This window comes from Rousettus aegyptiacus, unplaced genomic scaffold (genome assembly GCF_014176215.1).
Source record: "Rousettus aegyptiacus isolate mRouAeg1 unplaced genomic scaffold, mRouAeg1.p scaffold_m13_p_6, whole genome shotgun sequence".
NCBI classification, from domain to species: domain Eukaryota; kingdom Metazoa; phylum Chordata; class Mammalia; order Chiroptera; family Pteropodidae; genus Rousettus; species Rousettus aegyptiacus.
The window spans coordinates 77,590,719-77,616,912 of record NW_023416309.1 but is presented as its reverse complement, the minus strand read 5'-3'; the positions used below and the strand labels follow the sequence as shown (position 1 = coordinate 77,616,912).

At 45.5% G+C, this 26,194-nt stretch overlaps 1 protein-coding gene across 5 annotated transcripts in view; it reads right to left on the bottom strand.

Moving 5' to 3' along the window:
- SMG6 (SMG6 nonsense mediated mRNA decay factor) overlaps positions 1 to 26,194 on the bottom strand; it is a 192,648-nt gene that overhangs the window by 13,156 nt on the left and 153,298 nt on the right. For 4 of the 5 annotated variants that reach the window (XM_016138891.2, XM_016138893.2, XM_036223759.1 and 1 more), the window contains 3 exons: positions 15,595 to 15,687; positions 8,610 to 8,786; positions 4,701 to 4,847 (listed from right to left, as the gene is read on the bottom strand). In XM_016138891.2, the coding sequence (XP_015994377.1) occupies positions 4,701 to 4,847; positions 8,610 to 8,786; positions 15,595 to 15,687 (417 nt within the window). The remainder of the gene's footprint in view (positions 1 to 4,700; positions 4,848 to 8,609; positions 8,787 to 15,594; positions 15,688 to 26,194) is intronic. The other variant, XM_016138892.2, reaches the window with a different exon arrangement.

Here is a 26,194-nt window from a genome sequence, read left to right as displayed (position 1 = left end):
GTGCAAGCTGCTAGAGCGAGGGAGGTAAGAGAGGCTGGAGCAAACCAGAGGCCCAGTGCCACAGTTTGCGGAGAAGCGGGAATAGGCTCTGGAATGGGTTTGAGCGGGGAGGGCAGTTGCCTGGCTCCACAGGCTGATGTGCTGCTTTTCTGCCCTGGCGTGAACGTGCCTCTGCCCTGGTAGCATGCTGGCTCCCACTCTGCCTCCGACAGCTAGGAGCCAGGGCTGAGTGTCTGCCTTCCGCTAGCTTCCATACAGGTGTGGGGAGTTCTGTGCATGCCCCATTGTTCCACAGTGCGCAATCCCCCCCCCTCACCCCCCGCAGCTGGGTGGCAGCTTGAATGGGCTGCAGTTATATTTAGAGTGGAACTCCTAGGGCCACCACAAAGGAGTGACTGCATCTTCAGGAGGGTGGGTGGGCGGGAAGAGGACAGGGGAGGAAGCTATTTTCAGAACACATGTCATTGCTGGCTACAGAGTAAGACTGCGGCCATAAGGCAGAGGGAAACAATAGCTGTGGCCAGAGGAAGAGCCTGTTATGTTTCAGGTGGGATGTTTGCAACTGCTCAGGAAACCTGACCCCGCCCGACAGCAGCACAAATCACAGTAAAGCCTCATGGAGGCAGAGAGGAGGCGGGGGATTCACAGGACTAGTATGAGGTGCCAAGAGGCCATGCCTCACGCCTTGAGGAGGATTTTCAGTGACTGCTTTGCCCTGGGGGCTTGGTTAGGAATGAAACACTTCTGACCAATTTCCCAGACAAACCCTGTACCCTGCTGTGGTCTCTGGACACCTCCCAAGGATGGCAGTGGCAATGAAAAGAACTGAGGTGGAAAGCAGCAAGGTGGGCAGAGCCAATCCAAAATGAAGACAGCTGTGTAGGCAACAGGCAAAGCCTAGGCTGAGCTGGAGAGTGTGGCCTTAAAGCCCCAGGTGGGCAGACTTGGTCCCCCAGCATCCAGGGGACTGCTTAAGAGCTGGGCCTCCAGCTGCACAGGCCTTGAGAGCTGCCCACACCCCTTTTCTGAACTCCAGTCGGCCCCACTCACCAGCCTCTGTGCAAAACCGGAAGCAGGGAAGGAGAGGCTATAGAGGGAGGCCAGGTTTTACCCCCCACAGCCCCACAGATGAGCTTGGGCGCAAGGGTCTAGGTGCGAGCAGGGAAGTGGGGGTGTGGCCACAGCCCCAAATCTTAGTTGGACTTTATAGCCATCATGGGGGCCAGGAGGATTTTTTTTCAGCCCTATCTTCATATCCCCCTCCCCAAATGTGTGGTTCCTGTTTTGCTGCATCTGTAAAAGGCACTGGGAGCTGGGGACTTGCCTTACACCTCTCAGTTAACACCCCTGGAGACTGATGGAGTTCAGAGCAGTGTAATTTACAGCCCATCTCTCCGATCTTAATTCACTCGATGTTCTTCTCTTCCTTATTGTATTAGTGTGACCCAGGTACCTGCCAACAATAATGGCCTCTCTAGCTAGGAGCCTCTCCCCCACTCCCAGGACAATTTATACCTTTTCCTTGGGATTTTCCCCCCTTAAATTAAACAAAAAGAGGAAAAATAAGAAAAGGTTAACATGGGTTTGGAGCGCTGCAGCCCCGTGGTTCTGGGCAGAGAGCCAATGGCCCGAGGGCACACACATGTGTGTGCTCTCCCAGAAGGGCCTTCACCGGCCCTGTTTTACAGCCACCTCGGCACAGACTCCAGGGTTCACGCATATGGCCAGACAGATGTGTCTGGCTTACGTTCAAGGCTGGAAAATGAAGAATTATGGAAGTGAAGGGCCCCGGGCATTAAAGGGGGGGGGAGGGAAAGGGGGAATTTTTCCTCTGCTGAGAAATCCTCCTGTGGCTGTGAGGCTGGAGGAAGAAGGCTGACAGGAGGCAGGGCTGCCAGGAGCAGTTCATGTGGGGCCTATTCTTAAAGGGGCCACAGCAACCCAAGCCATAGCCAATCTATAGTAGGCTTTTGGTGCCTGGACCTGAGCAGCCTGCTCTAAAGGAGGTGATGGGGAGAACAGGCTTCCAGACAGGCACTGCCACCAGCACTGGAAGTTAAGTCTCATATAAGATGTCCTATTTGTAACATACTGCTTGTTGATAGAAATGCCAAGCTGAACATGGCACTCTAGATGAGGCCAGGTCTCTGTGGCACATGCTCCCACATCATCCTGTCCTTGCTTTTCATAATTGTGCTCACTCACACTTCAAATCACTGGGTTTTCCATTCTACTGTACACTCTGGGGCTTTTCTGTTCACTCCCATGTCCCCTGACTATCAGCATAGAAGACGCTTGCCACCACTTACTAAACTGAGTTGAAGACAGGGTACCTGATTCCAATTCACAGTACAGTCGGGAAACAAGTCCAGAAATAAGTGTAATAAGAGGTGTGATATAAGTTTCACATACGAAGTATAGACCAGTGCCACAGGAACACTGAGCTTAGAGAGATGAACTCCTCCCGCAGGGAATCAAGGAAGCTCACTGGGGAGATGAAAGTTTCATCTGGGGATTGAAGGACGAATAGAATTTCAACAAGTAACAGGAAATGTGGAGCAGGAAAAAAAGGTACTTTGGTTTTAGGGAACAGTATGAACAAAGACCCGAGAATGGAAAAGGACAGAGCACGTGTAAGAGAAGTGAGCAGAGAGGAAGGGTAGTACTGATCAGGCAGGAGGGCCTTGGACCGAACAGGCACTTTATAGACACTGTCTTTCTGAGGTATGAGGTAAGTGCTGTTACAACTTTCATTTTACAAATGAGGAAAGCGCCTCAAAGAAGTTAAATAATTTGCCCAATGTCATATAGCTAGTAAGAGATCATGGGGTATGGGAGAAGAGGTTGGGAACACAAGAGAAAGCCTTGAATGCCATAAGGAATTAGACTTTATTATGTTATACAAGCAAAGGCACTGAAGATTTGACCAGGGGAACAGCTTTTTGGGAAGAGAATGATGAAAACATGTAAGATGCATCGGAGGCAGTGAGCCTGCATGCACATTGTATACTGAACAATTCCAGGAGGTACCATTCACAGACAATAAGGTAAACGACATCTCCCTGGAGTTGTGCAGAGGCCTTGACTGCTATAATCCAAGTCGATACCTGGGACTAGAATAGCAGTAGTGACAATGGGAATAGAGAGGAGAGAAGAGAATATATGAGTGAACAGACAGGTTTGATAAAAAATTAGACCTGAGGGGTTTAAAGCTAGTGAGGATTTAAGGTGACGCCTTAGTTGCTACTACCTATTAAGTCACCAAATACCTGCTGAGCGCCAACTCTGTGCACTAAGACTAAGAAGTAACAGAAAGGAAGGAGGAGACCAAGAAAAGAATGGTGGTGAGGTAGCCTATGTCAATACTGACAGAAGACAACGGTCCACTTGTGCTAAAGTGAGGCTGAACGCAGGTGGCTCAGTGTCCAAAGCTATGGGGAAGTCAATGATAATGGGAACTGAGACCTGATAAAGACAAGAACTTGGTGACTTCTAACACACAGGTTCTATAATTGCTGGGTTGAGAGTTAGTAAGTGGAGATGGTGAATGTAGACAGAACTTTTGGGAAGACTGATGGGAAGGAAAAAGGATCCACTGGACAGAAGAAAGACAGTGTGAGGATGAAGCTGATCTGTGGGCCACAACAGAGTTACACACAGACCACAGAAGAGCTGAGGAGGTAGCCACACCACAGATGACACTGGTAGAGGTACTGCACATTTGATTACAGTGCACGGAGGTAACATAAATACGTCTAAAGAATGATGAATCCCAACTGGTATTCATTCTCTTCCCAGGGCAAGGATCAGGCTGATGGGTGATTAGATTAATATCAGACCACATCAACCATTTATGGAGCACATGCTGTGTGCCATGTACTGTGCTAAGGGCTTTATATGAGCCAGCTCCTGCAAGCCTCACTGCAATTCTAAGAGGTAGGTGCTGTTACCACTTTCATTTTACAGATGAGGAATCAGCCTGAGAAATCAAACAATTTGCCCAAAGTCACAAAACTAGTAAGTGGTGGCTGAAGAGAGAGTTGAAATCAGACATGATGCTTCTCCATGTATACAGTTACTTGGGGGAGCATGACTGGCTCTTCCCTGTCTGCTCTGAGCCTTAGATAAGAGCAAGTGAGCTTACAAGTGCAAGAGGGCATACCTGGGGGAGGCGTAAAGAAAAACTTGTTGGAAGTGGAGAGGGCTGATGGTGGAGGAATCCTTGTGTAGAGATCAAGCAGTTTCTTTTTGGGAGGGTTTAGAGTGTCCTGCAGAGGGGCTCAGCCATCAAACTGGGAATCCAGATAAACAGACTGTGGCCATGACATCTTCCCCACTGAGGACAGGTGTTCTCAACAGAGAATCCCTGGCCTCTATGGGAGTGCCTGAATAAGGTTCTGGGAAACTTTGAAACTCCTGAAATCATGTGGTTTGTATTCAAAGATCATTGTGGGGGAAGAAGCTTTTGTTGGATTCTCTGAGAAGAACATGTACCTCTGCTTTGGAGCCTGGGAGAAGGAAGCCTCCAGGCACCAAATGTGTTACCAGAATTTAGTGATGGAAGAAGAAAACAAGGGGGTGGAATCAGATAGGACACTGTAAGACTCTTCCTGCTCATCCCCATTCTCTGCTCTCATTCCCCTCATGCCCTGTGTATAGCACCACCTTCATGAGAACCACCCTCCCCAGGTAGGCCCCACCTGAATCTTTTCTTGTCGACGTTGCTGCTCAGCTATCTTCCTGGCCAGAGCCAGCTTCTTGGCCCGAAGCTCCCTGATGTCATCCTCGCCCCCACTGCCATCAGCCTCTGAATCTTCTTCAAAATCTTCAATCACCACGTCTTCTTCCTTTGGGTTGTAGAGCAGGCCAGGAAAGAGAGGAGATTGTGAGCCCACAGCACTTACCAGACCTGTCCTTCCACACCTCCATTCCATGCTTATTTGGACCATTCCTTGCAAGGGGCTGCAAGGTGTGAGGGTGTGAGGGGATAAAGAGAAGCTGTCACTACTTTTTGCACTCTCGGACTAACTCGCACATATATATTTCCTTGCTTGTACTCACAGCTCTTCATTCTCCTCTGCACATACAAAGTCAAACTTTGGGCCTACTTTCATTTTGAAATCACCAAAGGGGAGAACAACAGAGAAAGTTAAACCACCCAGTTGAAGTCTAATTCATGCTAATGGTCTGAAAGAAATCAATTCTGGCCAGCAGCTGGGAGTTAGGAGTCACTGCCCTGAGCCCTAGATAAGAGGGAGTGAGCTTACAGTACTAGAGGGCAGACTTGGGAGAGCCATAAAGAAAAGCTTGCTGGAAGTAGAGCTATGGATGGGTCCATGAGAGGGATGATGGTAGAGGAATCCTTATGTACAGATCAAGTAGTTTCATGCTCCAGACAGTGTAAGGGAGCAGATACTGTAGCTCAGCTCACCTTACCCTGGGTTCTTTTTAAGATCACAGTCTGGTGGTGTCAGGGCTTCTGGACCCCCTTATAGGAATTCACATGACATGACCTTGCTCAGCTGCTCTACCAGGGCCTGGGCAGGCTAGGAGATAGTTGGCTAGCTTGAGGAGTCTCCTGCCAGGGTGGTGGAGCCTTCCCCAGGGATGGCACCTCCCTGCCTGCAGCCTCTGTGCTCTCCGGGTGGTCTCAGGCTCTATTCCTCACTCTCTCACTTTTGGCCTTGGTTAGCAGAGAACATGCAGCTGCCCAAGAGAGCTTCCTTTGAGGAACACAGCTAGCATGGGTAATAGGGAGTGATTTAGTAGGAGAGGATTCCTGTGTTTCTAACTAGATGATAATAATGACAATGATTATGACAGTAACAGCTACCATTTACTGAGAGTTTAGTACTGGCCAAGGACTGGGCTAAGTATTTTTCATGTTAACTCATTTAATACTCAGAATGGCCTGTAAAACAGGTGCTATTAATATACCTATTTTATAAATGAATAAACTGAGGCTTAAAGTTAAAAACTTGCTCAAGATCACAAAATCACTAAGTGGCAGAGCAGAGATTCGAACTCTGATGAGTTCAAATCCAAAGTCTGTGGTCTTACCAACAATAGCAAGTAACATAGGGTTGGGGTCCTGAAGATAGATGGTAAGCCCAAACCCATCCGTTAGTGGCTCAGCTTTGCCAGGCCTCCCATGGGCTGAGCCAGGATCTGTTCAGTACAGACTGCTCTCCTCACTATTCATCTCAAGATGATATTCTGATGAACTCCCTTGGTGGAAAGCTTTTGGTAAAGTGTGTGGGTGGGTAGGTGATGCTCTGTCTCGGGGGCAGAATCTAGAGGTGGGAAGACAGTGTTTTGTTAGTATCCCTAAGGAACTGGACTCTGTTTTCTTCATGAAGAATGATGTCTGAAGAAACATTGCCCTCTTCTCTCCCAATCAGCTTAAGTGATTCTATCTTGCAGTTTGGGAAGAGATGAGATCTCAGAATGGGGCCAGAACTGCCACTATCCCAAGAGGTCTCAGAAATCTGGGGTGCTGTCCTCAGTTATCACTCATCTGACAACCTACAGGCTGGCTATCGTGTCACAAGGTTCACTTCCAGAGAGGCCCAAGCCATGAGAAGGAGGAAGACTACACATTTACTTCCTTGTTCATGAGGTTAACCCAGACTGGAGTGAGTGGAGTAGGATGTCTGACTGGCTGGTGGGGTAACACTGCCTCTGTCTGCTCTGATCAGGAATACATTGGGTTATCATGGGGCTCGGAATAAGTTTGACTGAGGTCAAAAGAAGGTCATCGAAGCTTGTCTGAGGTTCGCCCAACTCTCACAGCAAACGAGGAAGTGCAGGGTTATGAAATTACACAGACCAGGGTAAGTAGGGTTTCCCAGGGGCTACTAACATAAAGGAACCCAAGACACTCGTGGGAAAAGGAAGAAGTGGGTAGTGTGGCATGGGTCACAACCTTTGTCTGGTCAATTAAGACTTAGAAGGAGAGTGAGTATGGCACAGCCAGAATCTGGGACTGGAGAGCTGGTCTGTTCTTTCTAAGAGTGGAAGAAGCCTTCCTTGGCTTTTACAGAGGCCCTTTCTCTGGGCCTCACTTGCCTAACTGAACTTGGCACTACAGGCTGTACTGGCCACAGGACATGTCTTATAATAATCCTGGAGAGCTAGTCTGTTGACCTTCCACTGCCTGCCTCAGCCTTAATGTGTTGGTGATACAAGTGACTGAGGCACTGCCCCACCCATGCTGTCCTACCAGGGCTTGGGTGACACTGCTTTGTTCTGCTTGAACCCTGGACACTCTGATGGCTTTAGCAACCCCATTGTCTCCTCCCATACTTCCAACTCATTCTTTCCCGTTATTCCTTGTCCAGGTTTCATCTGGAGAATATGGAATCATGGGTGGGGTGGGGTTCTCCAGCTATTATAATGAAGCCAGTCCAAGAATTTGCTGCTCTGAAGACTCTGAACCAAAGGTGGCCACTCTATCACTGCTTCAGATCATAAACGACAGCTTCCAGCTGACATCTGGCTTCCCTGGCCTGTTGCTGATTTCATCCCTGCACCCCACCCTGCTCCACCAGGCGCTTGAGACTGCTGCAGGCCAAATGACTGTGTTGGCCTATGGGTGACCTGGCCCCTGGCTAGAACTGCTTCCGTCCCTTCCTTAAGTCCCACATTCCTTCTCACCTAAGGCCCCTCTGTCTTTAACACTATGGGGTAAAAAGAAGAAAAGAATCAACCATCAGGCAAAAGTGAGCTGTGTGCACACACACCCAGACAGAGTTACCCATACCCAGACGCACAGCAGGGTAGCTGGCAGTGATATTAAACACATACATGTGCCGACATCATCACACACTCACATTTACTCAGAACCCACAGACAGCAGGGAAGCTGGCAGCAGTGTTCAACTTAAACTGATATACAAACCCAGCACATACAGACTCATGACAACGATCAACCCCAGAAGGATAAATACATGTACGGTGGGGCAACTGCCAGCAGGGTTTATCAAGGGTGGGTACATAGGCTCAGGCGTGTGCATACTAGTGCACACACAGTCTGGAGTGAAGCAAGGGCTACAGGAACAACCAAGGGCAAACAAACAAGAGGAGAATTCCTTAATCACATCAGGATGTGCAGGAGGGAGGGAGGGAACGATGGAGGGAGGGCAGGCTGGGGGAGGGGGTGATTTTCCACACGGGGCCAGCAATGTCAGCTCTTCCTGTATGTGTGCTAGAGGCTGGAGTTCAGGCCTGTGTTGCACTGAGCTCCACACATCTATAAACTTGATCCTCAGCCTGAACCCTAACACTGACCCCCCCCCATGCCTTTCCTAAGCCTCTAGAGCTGCACATTATTAAACTCTTTCTTTCCCTCCCTTCTCCTCCAATGTAACATTAAAAAGAAGCATCTGGAACTCGTAGCGGAGTGAGGTGGAGGCACTGGGGTGGGACTGGCAGGAAGGGGCACCAGCAGAGAGCACTCTTGAGAAGTTGGCTGGTCACGTTAACACTGACATTGCTCTAAGTGGTTATAAATAACCAGGGATAGAAGCTGAAGCCATGGGCAGAGTACGGCTGGAGGGGGTAGGGAGGGGAGCCTTCCCTCTGCCACAGCGGGCTCTTCCCGCATAGTACCTCATCTTCCAGTTGTTTTCCCTCTTGGCTTCCCATTTCCTTTCCCATGGTGTCTGGGACGGGTGCCACTGACACATATTTTCCACCCTTGAATGCCAGCAGAGGCTCTTCTTGTCCACAAAGGGCTTCCAGAAAATACTTCAGCACTGTGACCCTTTTGCAGTCGGCTGCAATAACCTACAGGGTGAGAGGGAGAGAAGAAAAACAGCATTTTCTGAAAAGGAAGATGAAGATGAGAGACACTTTACTGGCTGAGGAGGACGAGAAATGTATCAAAGTTACTGGGCAAAGAAAGCAGAGTGAGTGAGAGGGAGTGTGTGCGTGTGTGAGATGGTGAGCACGGGTTAAGGGTGGGTTGAGGACCAAGATCATCATCTGAGGGAAGAAAGTCACCATCATCTCTCCTTAGGTCATCTCTAGCGTAGCAGACAACCCCGAGACCAATGATAGGTAACCTCTGGGGTTTTGCCTTTCTTTCACTGAAGTCCTAATATATAAAAAAAAGACTAAATAAAATTCTTCTAAGTTTGGTATCTAATTGATAAAAGGAAGGGTGATCGATAGAAGGGTGGAGTGCAAACCACTGGCTTTCAGAGAATACAGCTTTCTGGTACCCTTCGCTGCCACTCTCCATTCTTCTCCAAGCTCTCCTCTCTCCAGAATCTCAAAAGAACTTTCAGCCTAAATGCAAAATGAATAATGAGGGTTTTCTTGGCTGTTTCATTTCAGGCGGATCATTTTGGGCTTCCCCTGACGAGTTCCTGCCCCACCTAAGAGCTTCTCATGCTCAAGAGACGGGTCAGGCAGGAAATTGTTGTCAGGAGAAGGGAGACAGGCAAAGCAGGTGGGGGGTGTTTCACCAAAGCTGTTCCTCCAGGGGTTCACGCCATCCTGCTCCCAAGTGGCCATATCAGTATATAAGCCAGTGCTGTCAGAAAAGCTGGGGCTAATTTAGCTGAAATGAAATTCAATATCTTGAGCAATTGTCAAATCTGTAAGTATCTCAGATGAAGTTTCTATAGTCACTCTGTCTGGGGTCCTTCTCCTGTGAGACCACACACACATGGCCTCACCTGCAACCCCATCTGTTTTGCTTGTACCTTCTCATGCTCTTCTCCTTCTTCTCTGGCCTCTGGGGTCCTCCCCTCTGTATGGCAGGCACTCACCAAGGGAGAGGAGTGATCCTACTTGATCTGGAACTTGGAAACTGGTAAAGGCCAGTCCATGCAGGGAAACACACTTCAGTGGCCAGATATGCCACAGGGTGGCAGCCCCTTCTCATCATCACTGACTCTAGCCCATACTGAATGCTCCCTGTCCCCCAATGCTTTCCCATTCTCTAACATGAAAGGGACTTCTATGTCTGTATCACACAGTAGAGTACTAACTTAAAGTCTGTCTTTGATTGATTGTTCATTATTTTACAGGTGTATTTGTTATCTCCCTCACCTGGACAAAAACCCCAAAGGTGGCAAAGACTACATCCCATACTTTTCGTACTTCCCTGGCAATGGGTGCTAAGGATGAACAGGGCACATAAGAGGCTCACAATAAGGGCTGACAGGCACAGGGAAACTTGGCTGGGTACCACAGGGAGCAGATGAGGCAGGCATGATCCATATCCTCTAGGACAGTGTGGAACTGAGCACCACTCTGCCAGCTGGCTAGCCAGGGAGGCACAGCACACGTCAGTCAACTGTGTGCTTTGTAACTCCATCCTCTGCCACCTCTCCCAGGCAAACCTGCTACTACTCTCCCTGCCTAGGAGTGATCCCTGTTCACCTTTACCAATGGTCCTAGAGCCATATAGGCCTGAATCTCAGGCTAAGTACTTTGACCACATCTACCTGAGAGGCTGACCTAAAAGATGCTCAGCTACCCAGAAGAAGTTTTGTAAAGAATAGCTGTCCTGAGCTTGAGGTGCCCGTTGCTGGGCTTACCTCCTTGAAGGAGGAAGGAAGCTCTCCTTGGGCCAGGGCAGGTAACCATCGCGTGTATTCGAACATGTGATGAGGAAGGCTAGAAATACAGAAGCAAGGGCTAAAAGGCATTAAAGAACAGAGCTGAAATGAGTAATAGCCTGGCAGGCAGCACGCATAGTGGCCTCCCTACATCCCCAGCCTCTCACTTGCAGAGGAAACTTCTGCATTTCCACAAGACTGCCAGTTTCCTCTCTGTGGTCTAATTTTAACCACCTTGTCGTTACACTGTGTGTCAGCCACCTGACCCCACTATGACCTCTGACCTTATGCCCCAGCTACTGCTTGCACTATGGAGAATTATGTAATGGGTCCAGGACTTTCCTTTTCGGTGTGAGACTGCTACCACTGAATAGTGAAGAGGTGGGGGCTAAGGGGTTGGAAAAGGACAGAAAAAGCTTGCCATGGTCCTTGGCATCACCTGGATGGCAAGAGGTATGCTGCAATTCCTGCAGTGTGTAGTAGAAACCTGTCCAGAAGCAGCTAGTGTGTGCGTGTGTGTGCGTGTGTGTGTGTGTGTGTGTGTGTGTGTGATGCCAGGAGGGCAAGAAAATTCCCGCTGTTAGAGCATAGGCTGGATGGCATGCTGAATGGCTCAAGAAGTGTGAGATTCCTGGCCAAGAGAGAGAAAGGCCACATCTTTGGATGTGGGACATGTGGAGATGGGAATTCCAGGGCACAGAGGGACCAAGGGATACAGACATTCTGAACCTGCCTGCAGCACATCCTTAGAGGATCAGTGGGAAATACCATTCACAGGGGTTCCCCATTTTCATTTTCACCCTGTTTAGAAGGCACTTAGTTTCCTCGGGAATTTTGTCTACTATGGCCATCAGTCCCTTCCCTAGGGCAAGGACACTCCTAGCTGATTCTCAAAAGGGGTTTAATCCAGTGAGGTCTCTAAGCAGGAGCTAAGAGGCCTGAAAAGGATTCTACCTACTCGGAGAAAGATAAGTCACACAGTCTTTAAGAAAAGTGTCTCCTGTCCTTTGCAACCCAACTAGCAGGGAGAAGAGCTCAGGTTGAAAAAGTTTCCTTAGGTTTCCAAAGTGCACTGTGAGAGTGAGAAATGGGGTTCCAGCTATTTGGTAGAGAGGGGAACTGAGAGGCAGGAAGTCTAGGGCCTGCCCAGGGGCATAGAGAAACCCTCTGTCTCCAGCCTGCTGGCCAGTTGCCTAAATCATTCTGCTTCGAGATTGGAGGAATAAGCCCAGTGGGGTGAGGACCACAGTTTTCTCATCCTTGGAGTTCTACAGGCTCATGAGCACATTCTCTAAAGCCTCCAACACTTGAGTTGTTTGTGCGTGTGTGTGGGTGGGGGGGGGGGGCAGAGTATAAATATGGTTAATAAGAGATATCACAACAAGCCCTTCAAACCACCCACAAAGAGCCAACTTCGAGGTATCTTTGTCTGGCCAAGGAGGGCTTCCTGGTAGGAGAGGGGTTAAAGCTAGGCTCCCTGCTTGAAAAGGAAGGAGTCCAGATGAAGTCTATGACATAATCCCCACAACAACTCTGTTCATGAGTACATTTTTCCATTCTATATCAATGAAAAACAGAGAATGTAAGTGGTATGTATATTGTAGCTCTGGGCAAACTCTAGATTCTCTAGAGGAGAAAGAGCTGGGCAGGAGAGGCTTCCTTCCTGGGCTGTTAACTGGTGGTGTTGGGCTGGGGGCTTACAGGTGGGTAAAAGGGCTGCTGGCCAGGGAATACCTCAGGAAACCTGGGACCCAGCACCTTCTCAGTAGCAGTCATGGCCCTTCTGATGAGAGACTCACTGTGTAGGAGATAATCAGGAACTCCAAAGTTAATGGCCAAAATGTTTCACACAAATCATTCCAGTCAACTTTGAAAAGTAAACTGGGGCTTTGAATCAGGAAAGAGCTTAAAGGCACCCAGAGAAAGCCCCTTTCTCTTCCCCTGAAGACCATCTGAGGCAGCATGCCCCATCAGTAGGAACTGAAACCTCTAGCTTCAGGACTCCAGTTATCACTCGGATCAGGTCCACACGCAAAGAACCAAGCAGAAAGGAAAACTGAAAGTGAGATGTGGCAAAGTGATACAGGAGCCTGGCCGGTCCCAGGCTCAGTTCCTTAGAAAGAGATAATGTGAGCATGCACTCAGGTTAGTAGAGGCTGGAGCTTAGAGAAAGGTTAGGTCTTGAGGAAAGAAGAAACCTCTAGGTTAACAGAGAAGAGGAAAGGCAGACGGAGGTACCTTAGTGGAGCAGTGGGTAAGCAAAGAATGGAGTTCTTTGAAAACTGGTGACTCTCCACAGCCACTCAACAGGGGACATGCCCAGCCTGGGCAGAGATGCCCAGGAAGGAACAGAAAAAGAGACCTAAGCTGTCATATGGAAGACAGCGGAGGGTGAGAGAGAGAAAAGGAACTGAGTACCAGGCATCGGAGTATAATATATTCTGAGTTGTAAGATTTAATATATCTCAAAGCAGCCATGGGGAAAAGAAAAACCCTCTCAATCTAGTTAAAGAACAGAAAAAAGGGTCAGGTAAACCACGCTTTTCTGGATACAAGCTCTAGGGAATGAGGGATGCACTCCAACTTTATTAGGTCCCAGTTCTCCATAAAGGCCTCTTGGAAGGTCTTAGCATTATAGCAGCTGGTTAGATTTTGCAAAATTTCTTTCTCTGAACTTTTGGTTTTGGGGAATCAGAATTTAAACTGGCATTATCAGCCAGTTCTATTTTTTCTGGTCTTAAAAGTCCTGCTTGCTATTGCTCCTTTGGTTAAACAGAAAAATCACATAGGTTTTCCCCTACAAACTCAAGTTTACAGGTTTTTTTCTTGTTTCTCTAAATGGAGTCAATTATTCTCACATTTGTTGAAACCTTCAATCAAACTTTATAGCTTGTTAATTTTATAGAATGTCCTTAGAGCAAATAAGATGCAGACAGGAAAGTGAAATCTTGTTGAGATTATTAAGAAACCTTAAAATAGTCTACAAATCCACCAACAAGGCTGGTAAAAATATAGGCTGTTTGGCTGGCTTCTGAGGTCAATTAGCAATGGGTTAATTATCATCTTTAATGAGCCAAGCCAACAGGATTGGCAACAAAAAACTGAACTCAGACTAAAGTGTTTTCACTAACTGGGAACCTCTAGTTATGCACGACTCACCCTCACAGGAGACTGAAGGGTGGGTAGGACAATTCTGTAGTGGCTGAGTGTGGGTCAGTCTAAGAAGAGGACTGCCAATGAAAGTTCAGACCCAGGGAATCCTCTGGAGCTGGGAGGACAGAGGAAATGGTTTATTCACATTCCTAGGGGGAGGGGCTTCCATGCAGCAAGTAGACTCCAGACGCAGGAGGCAAGTAGGCCACAAGGATGCACACACAATCAGTCTGAAAACAGGGGCAGTTTACAACAGAGAGACATTTGCAGCCTATGTGAGTCACAACATATTGGTATTGAATTGAGAGAAAGGGTTAGAGGGCAGAGAAAAGAAAAAACCGTGCAGGGGCTGAATGACAGAGGGTCAGAGGGCGAAAAGGTATGGGTCCTTGTGCCAGATGCATATCCTGACAATTCCTGGGCACACTGTCCAAGGGGATCAACTCAATCAGCATTTTACTCTTTCCCTATCCCTGCTGCCACAGGACCCCATTTCTATGCAAGACAACTAAGCATAGGTCTCTTCTTCAGTCACTTTTGATCCCAATGTCCAGACGCAGCCCTCCCTAGTTCTATGGTTGGTCTGTGCTGAGGGGTCAACGGGTCACAAGATGAAATGCTAACATCATTGGCCAACCCACAGTGGCCACACCATTCCACGTGTCTGGTCCCAACAGCTGTGTTTCCTTCTTAGCAGAGGCAATGTGGGCCATTACTAATCAGCTGGCAATGCAGATGCCTGTTTAGGGTCGTATGCAGCCTGCTCACCCCACCCATAACCACTGCGTTTTTGTGTGTGCATGCATACTGGCCTTATGTCTCCTAGAGAGGGGTGCGTGGGAACTGGTTAATGGATAGGTAGGTACATTTGGTGGTGGGGAGAGAGGCTACTTCAATGGTTTTATTGAAAATTCCAAAAGGTACAGCTCCTTGGCTACTGAGAAGGTGATTATGTTTACACTGGAGAGAGAATGGGAAAACAGAGAAGTTGTAGAGTGTACACTGGCAGTGAGAAGGTAAGTACAGGAGGAAAATTAGGTCCATTCTGGAAAGAGGAGAGTTGAAGCGATATAGGGAAGTAATCAAGAGCCTGGGCTTCATTGTCAGGCAATGAGACCTGAACCTGAGATCATAAGATTTGAACGTGAACTTAATTCTTAGTTGTCACTTTCTAGCTGTGTGTCCTTAGACAAGTTACTTAACGTCTCTGAGACTGTTTGCTCAAGTTGTTTGTGAGGTTTAAAAGAGAATGCATAATAAATTCTCAGCAAAGTGCCTGGCCCCAGTAAGTACTCAATAAATGAGTGGCTGTAATTTTTTCTTACTTGGTGCCTCACTCTGCTCAGGAGTGGGAGGGGAATTCTGCCTAATACCACTAAGATGTGTGGAAGCAAGACTTAGAGATAAGGAAGGAAGCATAAGGCTGGCACACACCCTAGGGCTGAGGGGAGAGGACCTGAAAGGTTCACCTGTATACCAAAGCTGCTGAAATATTTTATTCGGAGCTAAGGTGCCGGGTCCAGGCTGCTGGGCAGGCCACTTGGAAGAGGGAAGGCCCAGCTTCTCTCTAGCTATCCTTCCTATTCTCCAAAAATATTCCTGGACCATGAATGCATTCAATAGGACTCCAGAGATGCCCCAAGGTCCTAGGCTTTAGGATAAGCAAGAAACCAATGCATGCATTAGAAATAAACTCCTATAGTCAACATTGCAATTGCCTTACCCATATGGTCCCTTCATACTGGGGTGTGGGTGGTGGCTTTGCCCATGTTAACGGTATCCTTCTTAAATTAGAGTCAGCTAGATCCTTGTTCCAGGTCTCTCAATATAAGAGAAATGAAAAAATTCCCAGTGAGGCATTTTCTACCCACCTGCGCTTCCTGAGCTTGGATATTCTGAACAAAGCCAGATAGGAGTCTGGGCTCTCCAGGACAGGGTACAGCTTGCTCTTCTTGAACTGTTCCCTTATGGAAAGAAAGCATTTTCTTCTAGCGTTCTGAGCTCCTGCCATACGAGCAAGGTGCATTCTCAACAGTCAGTGCGTCACAGAGAGCAAACTATAGGCAGCAGTAGCTCGGGCTGCGATCCAATCGGCTTCCCCTGCAGAGTGCTCTGAGAGCAGCCACCCACATTGGCAGGGGTTAGGGGCGGATACTGGCACTGCCAACACAAGCCTTTCAGGTCTGGCTGGCTTCAGCTGGTCTGAAACCTGGAACACAGGCGCTGGGGCCCTCACTTACTGAACCAGCAGGGGAGGCTACAAGCTCAGCCCCTGGGGATGAAAGTCCTGATGTCTGTCTCAGTCTGCAAATATCCACATGCAGTCTGTTTCTACATTGCCAGTTAGTTCTGGGCCAGAATTGTATCTTGGGCTCTAGTTGCTCTGAGCCACATTCTTATTTGCCTTCTAGACAGGCAGGATCAGGAGACCACACCACCCCTTAGGTTTGTGTTCAGACTCCTTTACCAAATTTGTTCCTAGTTTTATTTATTTTACATGTGTGGGGAGAGCACCCTTTCCGAGACATCTGCAGCATTCAACACATTTAGGCAGCATTCAACAAATATTTACTAAGTTCCTACTAAGTGCACTAGGTATTATTCTAGACCCTGAGGATTCAGTAGAGAACAAAGCAAAGTCCCTGCTGGGGGGCGGGGGGGGGGCGAGGAGATGGGGGACGGGCCACAAACAGATCAGGTACCTCAAAGACTTCCTGTATTAAGAGAAAAATAACCCTTCCCTCCTCCCCCATACATTACCTACAACATTCAGGAGGGCAGAATTCTTATTCTTCCTCCCCAAGGTAAGAGGAAGAGGCAGCCTGAAGAGAAGAAAAACTTGTAGAGACCTGGCACACTTTTCCTTTATTTCTTTCAGGCAGAAGTGTCCTAAGGATGTCAGGACAGAGAATTCCCTTGGGCGCAGCCTTGCTACCAGATGAAATCCCAATTTTTTTCAATGATCTCTACAAGCCCTCTACCACACACCCACACCTCCCCACTGTACATTACCATTCTCACTTCTTGCTATTATTCCCTAATCCTCAGATCCAGGCCTGAGGCAACTCTATTTGATATTCCCCTGCATGCCATTTGCTGCTCCCCTTTGTACCTCTAAGACTTTACAGATTATGCCACAAACTACAGTGACTTTAACTTTAAGCAATTAATAATTGTCTTATCTTCCTCTAAGTGTGATAAAAAGCCTTTCTTTTCAAGAAGACTTTGTCCACTGTGTCAGCCCACTATCTACAAATATTTCCTAAGGTCCTACTATGTGACAGGGACTATGCTAGACAACCTGGGCACACAAGAGAGAACAAGGCAGATGCAGTCTGTGACTACAGAGAATTTTCAGTCCACGGAGGGATTCCACAGTAACTTGACACTAACCTCTTCCAAATGCACAGCTGTCTCTTCAGCACCTGTGGGTTAGGCCCATACTTCATTTATCTTTCTCTGACCTCATTAGCAGCCCTCAACATCTGTATTACCTATATGCCACAAAGTGAGTTATCTATCGATCATTCAGAGCCACACTAGAATCTCCTCAATATCATCTTCCAGCGATCCAACCCTTTACTGAATATTTCAGGTGGAAAGGATTCAAGATCCTGGGGAAGCTTTTAAAACCGTCATTACTTAATGGTTAAGAAAGATACATAGTTTTTATCATACCTACTTAACAGGCTTTTTTTTTCCCTGTTAACTTTCAATCCTGACTATGCTGTATGAGAGGTCTATTAGTCATGAATCTACAAGAGGGCTCATTTCCTACTAGGGAGCTCATTCCATTTTTGGAATGTCCTAATTTCTGTCTATCCCTTTTAAGCCCCAATCTGTCTCCCACTACTTCTAATTTTGTTTTCTGGGGCCATATAAGAAACTCTAATTCTGCTTCTATATAACTGACCTCAAATTATTTGAAGTCTGCTATATTATACTCTCTCTAGGCTAAACATTCTCAACTTCCGTTGACTGTTCCTCACTTCAACTGTCTCCTCAACATCCTGCACATTCTTTCACTAAGACTTTCACTGAGACTACTATGTCTCCTGGAATGAGTGCTCACATGTGATCCGGCAGCAGAGAACAGAGAGGAAGGAATATCTCCTCCTTGTTCCATTCTGGATACCTCAATTCTATGAATAGGCCAAAACGGCACTGGTGGTTGTTGTTAACCGCCTTACTTGCGCTAACACCACGTGGTGAGCTTTTAATCAACAAATCCCCAAACTGTTTTCATGTATGTGGCTAAGTAATATCTCCACTAAATGTAAGATATCCATTAACTATTCCCTTTTATAACATTCCTTTACTGAGGTCTCTCCACGCTATAAGAAATCCTATTATTTAGTATTGTGCTGCATGCTACCTGCTATGTGCAGCTGACTTTCTGGATAAGGTAAGATTTTACATTTATCTGATCTGTTTTCATCTTGTTATTTACTTCTTTCATTGTAGCCTGTCAAGTTCTCTTTGGATTCTAATTTGTCATCTGAGAATGTATTCCTTTCCCAAGTTTATGACATCCATAAATTTGATCTGTTGATTTGTTTATGCTTCTTAATATCTTTCTCCCATTAATCTGTCTTGTTTTCTCTCCTAAGTAAGATTCCTGAGGGCAGGCACGATAATTTGTGTACACACACACACACACACACACACACACACTCACACTCTATCTCTCTCTCTCTCTCTCTCTCTCTCTCTCTCTCTCTCTCAAAGAAAAACCTATCTGTAGCACCTAACATACACTATGGGTACTTGGACAATGTGGACAACTGATCCTGGGAGGTAGATGGTAACCTTAGGACCTAAGGACAATTCCAGAGGACATCATGATCAGGCAGGGGGTACCAACCATATTGTCTACTATGCGAATCATGCTCCTTGTGTTGTGTAAACACAGACACCCTAGACAGACTCAGGGATGCTAACTTTCTGCTTTGGGTGGTGCTCTCCAAGGAGGTTTGGGCTCAGTTAGGGAAATGTGCTCTCTTTTGACAGGCTGCCTACAGAGTTCCTAGTTTGAAATAAGATACCACAAGAAGCCAAGCTCTGAGCATGTTTTATCTTGCCTTAAGTGGAGGCTGTTGCCCCAGGGCAAGGTATAACACACCTCAAGCAAGAGGTGAGACTTATGCTTTTTGAAGCATTAACATTGTGCCCTGGGAAAAAGTACACCCATATCTTGAGAATCCCCACAGCAAATTAAAACTATAGTATACAGAAATTCCTTGAGGTTAGGGCTGAGATGTAAAGCCGCTTTAAGTTGTATTTTCAGGTCCTACATCTAGAGTTCTGAATATCGAATGTGGCTAATGCTTTATAGTTGGAGATAAGACAAGCTTTGCTAACTAACTAAAGTCTATTCATGGTTAGAAATGAGGTATAAGACAGGCAAATACTTGGCACATAGAATAAGTTCAATAGATATTAGTTCTCTTTCTTCACCTCTGAACACTAAAAAGAATTTTTTTCAAATCACATATATTAGAATCACACAGTGAGCTTGTTAAAAATGCAAATCCCTGGACTCCACTTTGGACTAAATAAATTAGTATTTCTGGGGATACGGCCTTAGATTGTACACTTTAAACAACTCTTCCAGGAACTTATGAACACTGAAGTTTGAGAATCACTGCTTTAAAGGCTGAAAAGCTAGGTGAAGATGATCACACTTTAAAAAAATGCAACTCCACTTTAGCTAAGGTGCAAAAAAATACTATCTTATATTTTTCATGACACTTTTAGGATCTAGAAAATCCTTAGTACTCTATGAAATAGTTGCTGTTACATTCAGATAATGATAACAGAGATGAAGAAAGTGAAACTTGAGTAATTTAAATGAGATTTGAAGCCAGATGCAACAGCTTTCTAGTTCAACGTTCTGGCAACCTCACCAGAACTGCTTCCTGGAGGAACACTATTGGGCCTTCTAAGGTGTAACAACAAACCTGCTGTATGCTTCACTCACCCTTAACAGTTACGAAGAACACTTAGTGAATGGCTGCTACTGTGCCAAATGTTTTACATGCACCAATTTACCTAATTCAGATAACAACCTCATGAAGTAGGTAGTGTCATTATCTTAGTTTTACAGATGAGTAAATCAAGGCACAGAGAAGTTAACTTGTTCAAGGTTATGCAGCTGGTAAGTGGAGGAGCAGGGATGTGCCTCTGCTCTTTAATCAGTGTCCAAATGCCCACAGCTCTCAGTGGATCCAGGCCATTTACCTGTGCTGAGGCACTCACAATCCCCACAAAGGGAAAGAACTAATGTAGTACAGAAATTCAAAGGGGGCAGTCTCTTGTTGCTGGTTTCTAGAGACTGGACTCCTTCTGGGCTGGGTGTACTTCTTTTGGACAGTTGACATGCCATAGGTCTGGGGAAAGCTGGGTCTGGAGGAAAGCTCACTTCATGCTTTCCTAAGATGGGCAAGTTACTGAACCTTGTTTGCAAAATGCAGATAATTCTGAAAGTCTCTTAAAGGTTTCTATCATTCTGAGCAGTCATATTGGAAAGGAGAGAAAAGACAGTTCAGTTCCGTGACTGACCTTGATCCTGGAGCTCAGCTCTGTCACAGGGGGCAGTGCAAAGAGCTGGGCTTGGCCTTTTTGGAAGGAGAGATGATTCAGAACCTGAACTAACAGTGAAAGGCTAAAGATAATTCCTGATGAAAAAAGGTGGTATGGTATAGGCTCTTCTCATACAATAAGCTACTCTCAGGAAGACTTGGAGAGTTTTATGGAATCATTAGCACAGAGCTCCCCTCTGGCCACAGAGCAGAGGAAGAAACAGCAGACCAGTTTATAAAGCTCCAGAGCGGAAAATTTCTGTTGGTGTCCAAACTAAGTTTTTGGCTTTCTGTGAGGTTTGGAAAGACTTGTACTGATGTTTTAATCACCTGTTTAGTGTTCTGAAGACTCTTGTCAGTGGCCTCACTGAGCCTGCTCCAGCAGTGGGGAGCTGCTGGCTCATGTAACATGCTCTTTTTGTGAGCCGTTTCTTTCCCATGGTCATCTCCAACACCCTGTAGCTCCCTCCAGGCTACATGGAGGGTACAAGCCAAACCTATGAGTCCCACAGGAGGTTGAGAACAAGCTTTCTTAAGAAAAACCAAAGTGCAGAGAGGTATGGAGTGGTCTCTGGAGACCTGTCTGCCAGTAATACCGCTGTGGTGGCACAGAGGAAACAGGCTTGCCTTCTAGGAGAAGCACCATCTAGACATTCTAAAGCCCTTGAAAACTGATCATGAAAGAAGTTCTCACAAGTGAAAAGGAATACTGAACAAACTCAGGGTGGGTGCATTCTAAAAACAAAAGCTTATGAGCATGCAAGAAGCCCATTACGGAGGTTCAGGGTAGTGGCCAGTAGAACAAGCCAGAACTTTACTTTCTATGCAGTTTTCACTGGTCACAGCTCCTTGGTGGCTGAAATATGACTGGGAAAGCTGTGGTGGAGATGAAGTGGTGACTGATAGTTGCTAGGCATTGTTATTTCATTTGATTATCACAGTAATCTGTGAAATAGAAAGAGGAAGAGAAAACTGAAACTCTGAGGAAAGAAATGTCTAGCACGTGGTAAAGCTGGGATTTGAACCCAGATTTGTCTTATTCTAAAGTCTGTGCTCAGTCCAGTAAACTTTGTAATATCTTAGGAAGGTAATGGTACTTTTGGAGAAAGGGACCTACTTCAATCCTTTCACTAAATGATACCACCTCACACCCCACACCTTCACCAGCAGTCCAAAGGCCTGTCTCCAGGACAAAATAAATGGTTCTGATGAATTTGTGTTTAAATGAATAGAAACCAAAAGGGTGTGCTTGATTAAGCTACAGGCAAGAACAGAGATACTGAAATTAAAATTTTTTCAGAGCACCTTCCCTGAAAGGAGTTGTATCATTCAGATTAATTTTATTTCCTTGGACACAGTATGGGTAAGACTTTAGCCAATCAGTTGATGAGCTGAATGAATATAAGAAAGTAGCCACTGTTGGACACCAAGTTAAGAGCTATATATGAGTGTTCCCAGAAAGTTCTCTGCATTACAGTACAGTCTTGACCTCTAGATGTACTGTAAAGAAAAAGGTCCAACAGAGAGCATGGGGGCAAGACAAAGAAAATCAAAGCTTCCTCCTTCTACCTGTGTTGTTCATATGGCAACCCTTGATCGTGGAGGAAGATATGAAGATGGAGAAGAGAAAGAACAATAGTTTACTTCTCAGGAGAAAGACCAGGCTTAGAGAAGAGATGCTGATTTCTGACTGAGTTCTCAGGGAGCACTTCCCTGCCACAGAGTTTACTCTTTCCTTCTATGTTCTTTCCAGGGGAAGCTTCTTCAACTGTCTTCTCTCTCTAAGAGTTAACTTCCGTTTGTCTGGCCAGAACACTCCATACATGCCACTGTTCCTTGCCTTGTTAAGCCTGAGTTCAAGCAGGTAAGCCACCAACATGGAGGAAGGGAGGGTGTCTTTCAAGGGAACACTGCTGATGGAAAAGAGATTCCTATAGTAGCAAAAAGCACATACTGCCTTTCCTCAGTGATCTCAGAAGAATCTACTTACAAAGGCTACGGTTAGAGAAAGAAGAGAAAGGAAGGGAAAGAGGGGGATACTATGACTAGAGAGGTCTTAAGCCACACAAGGAATAATTGTGAGGACAAGGAAAAAACCGTCTTGTCACGAGGACAAAATAACCATACCCATCTGATGATTATGACAAAGGGAAGGAGGGTGCTGGGCTAATGAACGGGAACAGAAGCTTACATACATGGGGGGATGTAGGAGAAAAGTATTTTAAAGCTGATGACAAGGCAGACAGGAAACTTACATGTCCTTGCTGACAGGAAAGAAAGAGTGAAATTCTGGGTCTTCTCTCATCTGCAGGATTTCTAATAGGCGACTGAAGTTCCCCCTCTTCCCAAGGATGTGCTGACAGCTGGGAATACTGCCCTTCAGGTCAGTCAGGGCAGGGATCTAGACCTCTCCAGGAGTTCACAAAGAAGTTCAGTAAGGACTCAAACCACAATCCAAAACACAAATGGGACTGCCATTTCCTGTTGGGTTTCCATGCTGTAAAAAAGGGGAGAAATGCCAACTACAAAGTGCTCTGTCTTCTGTGGAAAATGGAGTATGCAATATATCCGGCTCCAGGTTCTGACTTGTAAATCTAAGTGAGAACTAGTTGCTAGCTGCTAGAGGATTATAGTGTTAAAGAGACATTCCACCACCCAATCTGCCAGCCTCTCTGTTCACTGTCCATGGACTTCTAGGGAGCTGATGACAAAGTTGTCTTGGGCCTCTGTAGGAAAGGCAGCCTCAGGCTTTGGCAGCTCCTTCTGGACCCCATTTCACTGTCCTGTGTTCTTAAACAGCTCTGATGGAACAAGCCATCTGTGAAGGTTATTTAGTTTGGAACTAAAAAAGGGTGAGGATGTGGAAAATATAAACTGAGCAGCCAAAGGATGGGGCCAGAGAGAAAGAGAAGGCAGGTGGCATGTTCATGGGATTATGTGCCAGGGCCAAGAGTGGGGTGGGATTGCATAAAGGAATGGTGCGGAAAGGAAGCCAGCAATGGGAAGTGCTGGAATGCCCAAGACAGAATGATTTTGTTTCCAAAGTGGTGTTTTGCTGTTCTCCTTCAAGGGCTCACAAATCCTCACTTAAGGGTTTCCATTATAGGGGAATCCTGGAATAATATAACTGTAAGCACATCTGCCTTGCCTTCTGAATTCCTAATTCCTGCCTAATTTCTTGCTGGGCCTGCATCTCAGCCTACAAGATAAATCTAACAGGTTTTCTACATCTAAAGCCACAACAGCAATAGCTGAAAGGGTAGAGAATGAAGTTGGTAGAGAATCTGAGGAAATCCTTATGAATTAAAGAAAACAGCAACAGAAGCTACATGATAATTTGGGAAGGTATATGGGAATCTGGTGTAGGACTGGATTGGTAATTGGCTGTTTCTTTGGAGTTTTCTTAACTGCTCCTTCCACTCATTATGAAGAACATATATGTTGAGAAATCCTTTTATTTTTATAATCTAGGCATTTTCACTTTTTAAATTTCATTTATTCCTTACTGAAACATATTAAGGGAGTACTATCACCCCTATTTTACAGAGAATAAACTCAAGCCCAGACAGAATAACTAATTTATATGGAGTTGTGTTATGACCAGAACAAAGCATAATGAAGACTATGACTTTTATTTAGATGAAGGAGATGTATTTTTCCAGTCATTTTTGCAAAATGGCATTTGAGTTGATGGTACCTCATCTGAGCCTTTCCTGATCACCAAGCCTATGTATATCCTCACGGAATTTGAAAAAAAATTAAAAAGCTGCTGTTAGAATGTATTTGATTCTTTGCTAAATCTTCCCAAGTTATTAGACTAAGAACAAGTGTAACAACAACAAATCAGTAACTATGAATGCTTTTTCTTTACTTTTGAAGCACGTACATAAAAAGACATGAAAACAATTAATTACAGTAGTCCTCTCTTATCTGTGGTTTCACTTCCTGCGGTTTCAGTTACCTGTGGTCAACCATGGTCTGAAAATATTAAATGGAAAATTCCACAAATGAACAATTCTTAAGTTTTAAATTGTGTGCTGTTCTGATTAGCATGATGAAATCTCACTGTGTACCTCACTGACCCACTCCGTCCCACCTGGGGTGTAAATCATCCCTTTGTCCAGCATATCCACACCATATACCCTACACACCTGTTATTCACTCGGTAGATGTCTTGGTTATCAGATTGACTGTCCTGGCATCACAGTGCCTGTGTTCAAGTAACCGTTTATTTTACTTAATAATGGCTCAAAAGCACAAGAGTAGTTTAAGCTTTATTGTAGGTATGTATCTATAGGAAAAAACACAGCATATATAGGGTTTGGTATGATCCACACTTTCTGGCAGTTACTGGAGCTCTTGGAATGAATCCCCTGTGGATAATGAGGGACTACTATATAAACTAGCTTAAAATATAGTTTCCGTGCTTCACACTGATAAGAAAGAAGAATATTTCTGTAGCGGCTATACCACGAAGCTTGTACACAGTCTAAACTTTTTTTTTGTTTGTTTAATTGACAATACAGAGCTTAAAGCTGTCACTGCATTGTTATTTAGGCAAAGGCCATTCTTGCTGCTAAAGCAGAAAAGAAGTTCAATGACAGCATCGTTACTTAGAGGCACTGAAGATATGGTGCCTGGCACCTTGGCTCCAAGTACCACGTCAAACCAAAGTTGCTTAGTAATGTGTAGTTTAAACACACAGAATATGTTAAAAACAAACAAACAAACAGTACAAAAGGGTAAATTTTAAAAACAAAATCTTCCCATCTCTGGTTTCTAGAATCTCTGTTCCCCAGCCCTGCTGCCAGTTTCTGGTATGTCCTTTGGAGATATTTATGCATATATTATCGTAGATGGTTAACTATAGGTTCTCCCTATACCTTTTATAAATATATTTATATAAATGGTAATATACTTTGCTATTTTTTAAAACCTGATAGCATGTCTTAGAGATCGTCAACATCATTTGTGAACCAAACAAATGCTAAAGGTCATCAACAACAGGTTCTGGAACAGATCTAGAAAACCTAAGATTTTACTGCAACAAAGTTTCTCTGTGTTGAGAGGACTGGAAGACCTAGCAAAGGTGGCACAGGTAAAGCAGATAGGAGAAAAATCCCTGTTCATCAGTGAAGTCCATCAGTTATCAAGTCCAAGAAGTCTGGGAGTAGTCAGCAACATCAGACCCCTCAACCAGGCAGGGTCTCAAATAACAAAAAGCTGGGCAAGATGGAGTGCATTTATGTATCAAAAAAGAATGTGAAAAGTATAGGTATGTACTCCAGTCTGCATGCTGCCCCAAAAGAACTCCCACTCCAGAGGGTCTTCAACAAATCTGAAGGCCAGAAACAAATATTGAAATATTTCTTTACTGTGAAAATTAAACTGTGTTAATTCCATCACTATGTGTAAGCCAGGTGTTATGGCAGGAGGCGCCTTGTACATCTGAAGGTGTAGGCACGACCTGCAAGTGCCAGTCTCCCTCTCAGGGACCATACGCAGTTACCGCAGAACAGAAAGTAAGGTATTGAGGTGTTTCAGGCTGATCTCACAGTCTGAGGTTCTACCATGTAACAGTACTCTATGCCAAGGCAGGGTGTAACTCTTTGCTCCCTAGACTGTACTCCTGAAACATTTTAAGGTAGTCCATTGAATTCATTAAAAAAATATTTACTAAGCACCTCTTATGTGTGGCAGGTCTTATTTAAGGCACTAGGAATATAGCAACCAATAAAATAATGTTCCTGCTGTCATGGAGCTTAACAGTCTTGTAAGACTAAGAAACAAATACAGGACAAGTAGGGAAGTACTAGGAAAAATAATGAAGTCGGGTAAAAGGGACAGATAGTAACAGCGTAGGGAGAGTATTGCTATTGTATAAAAGATG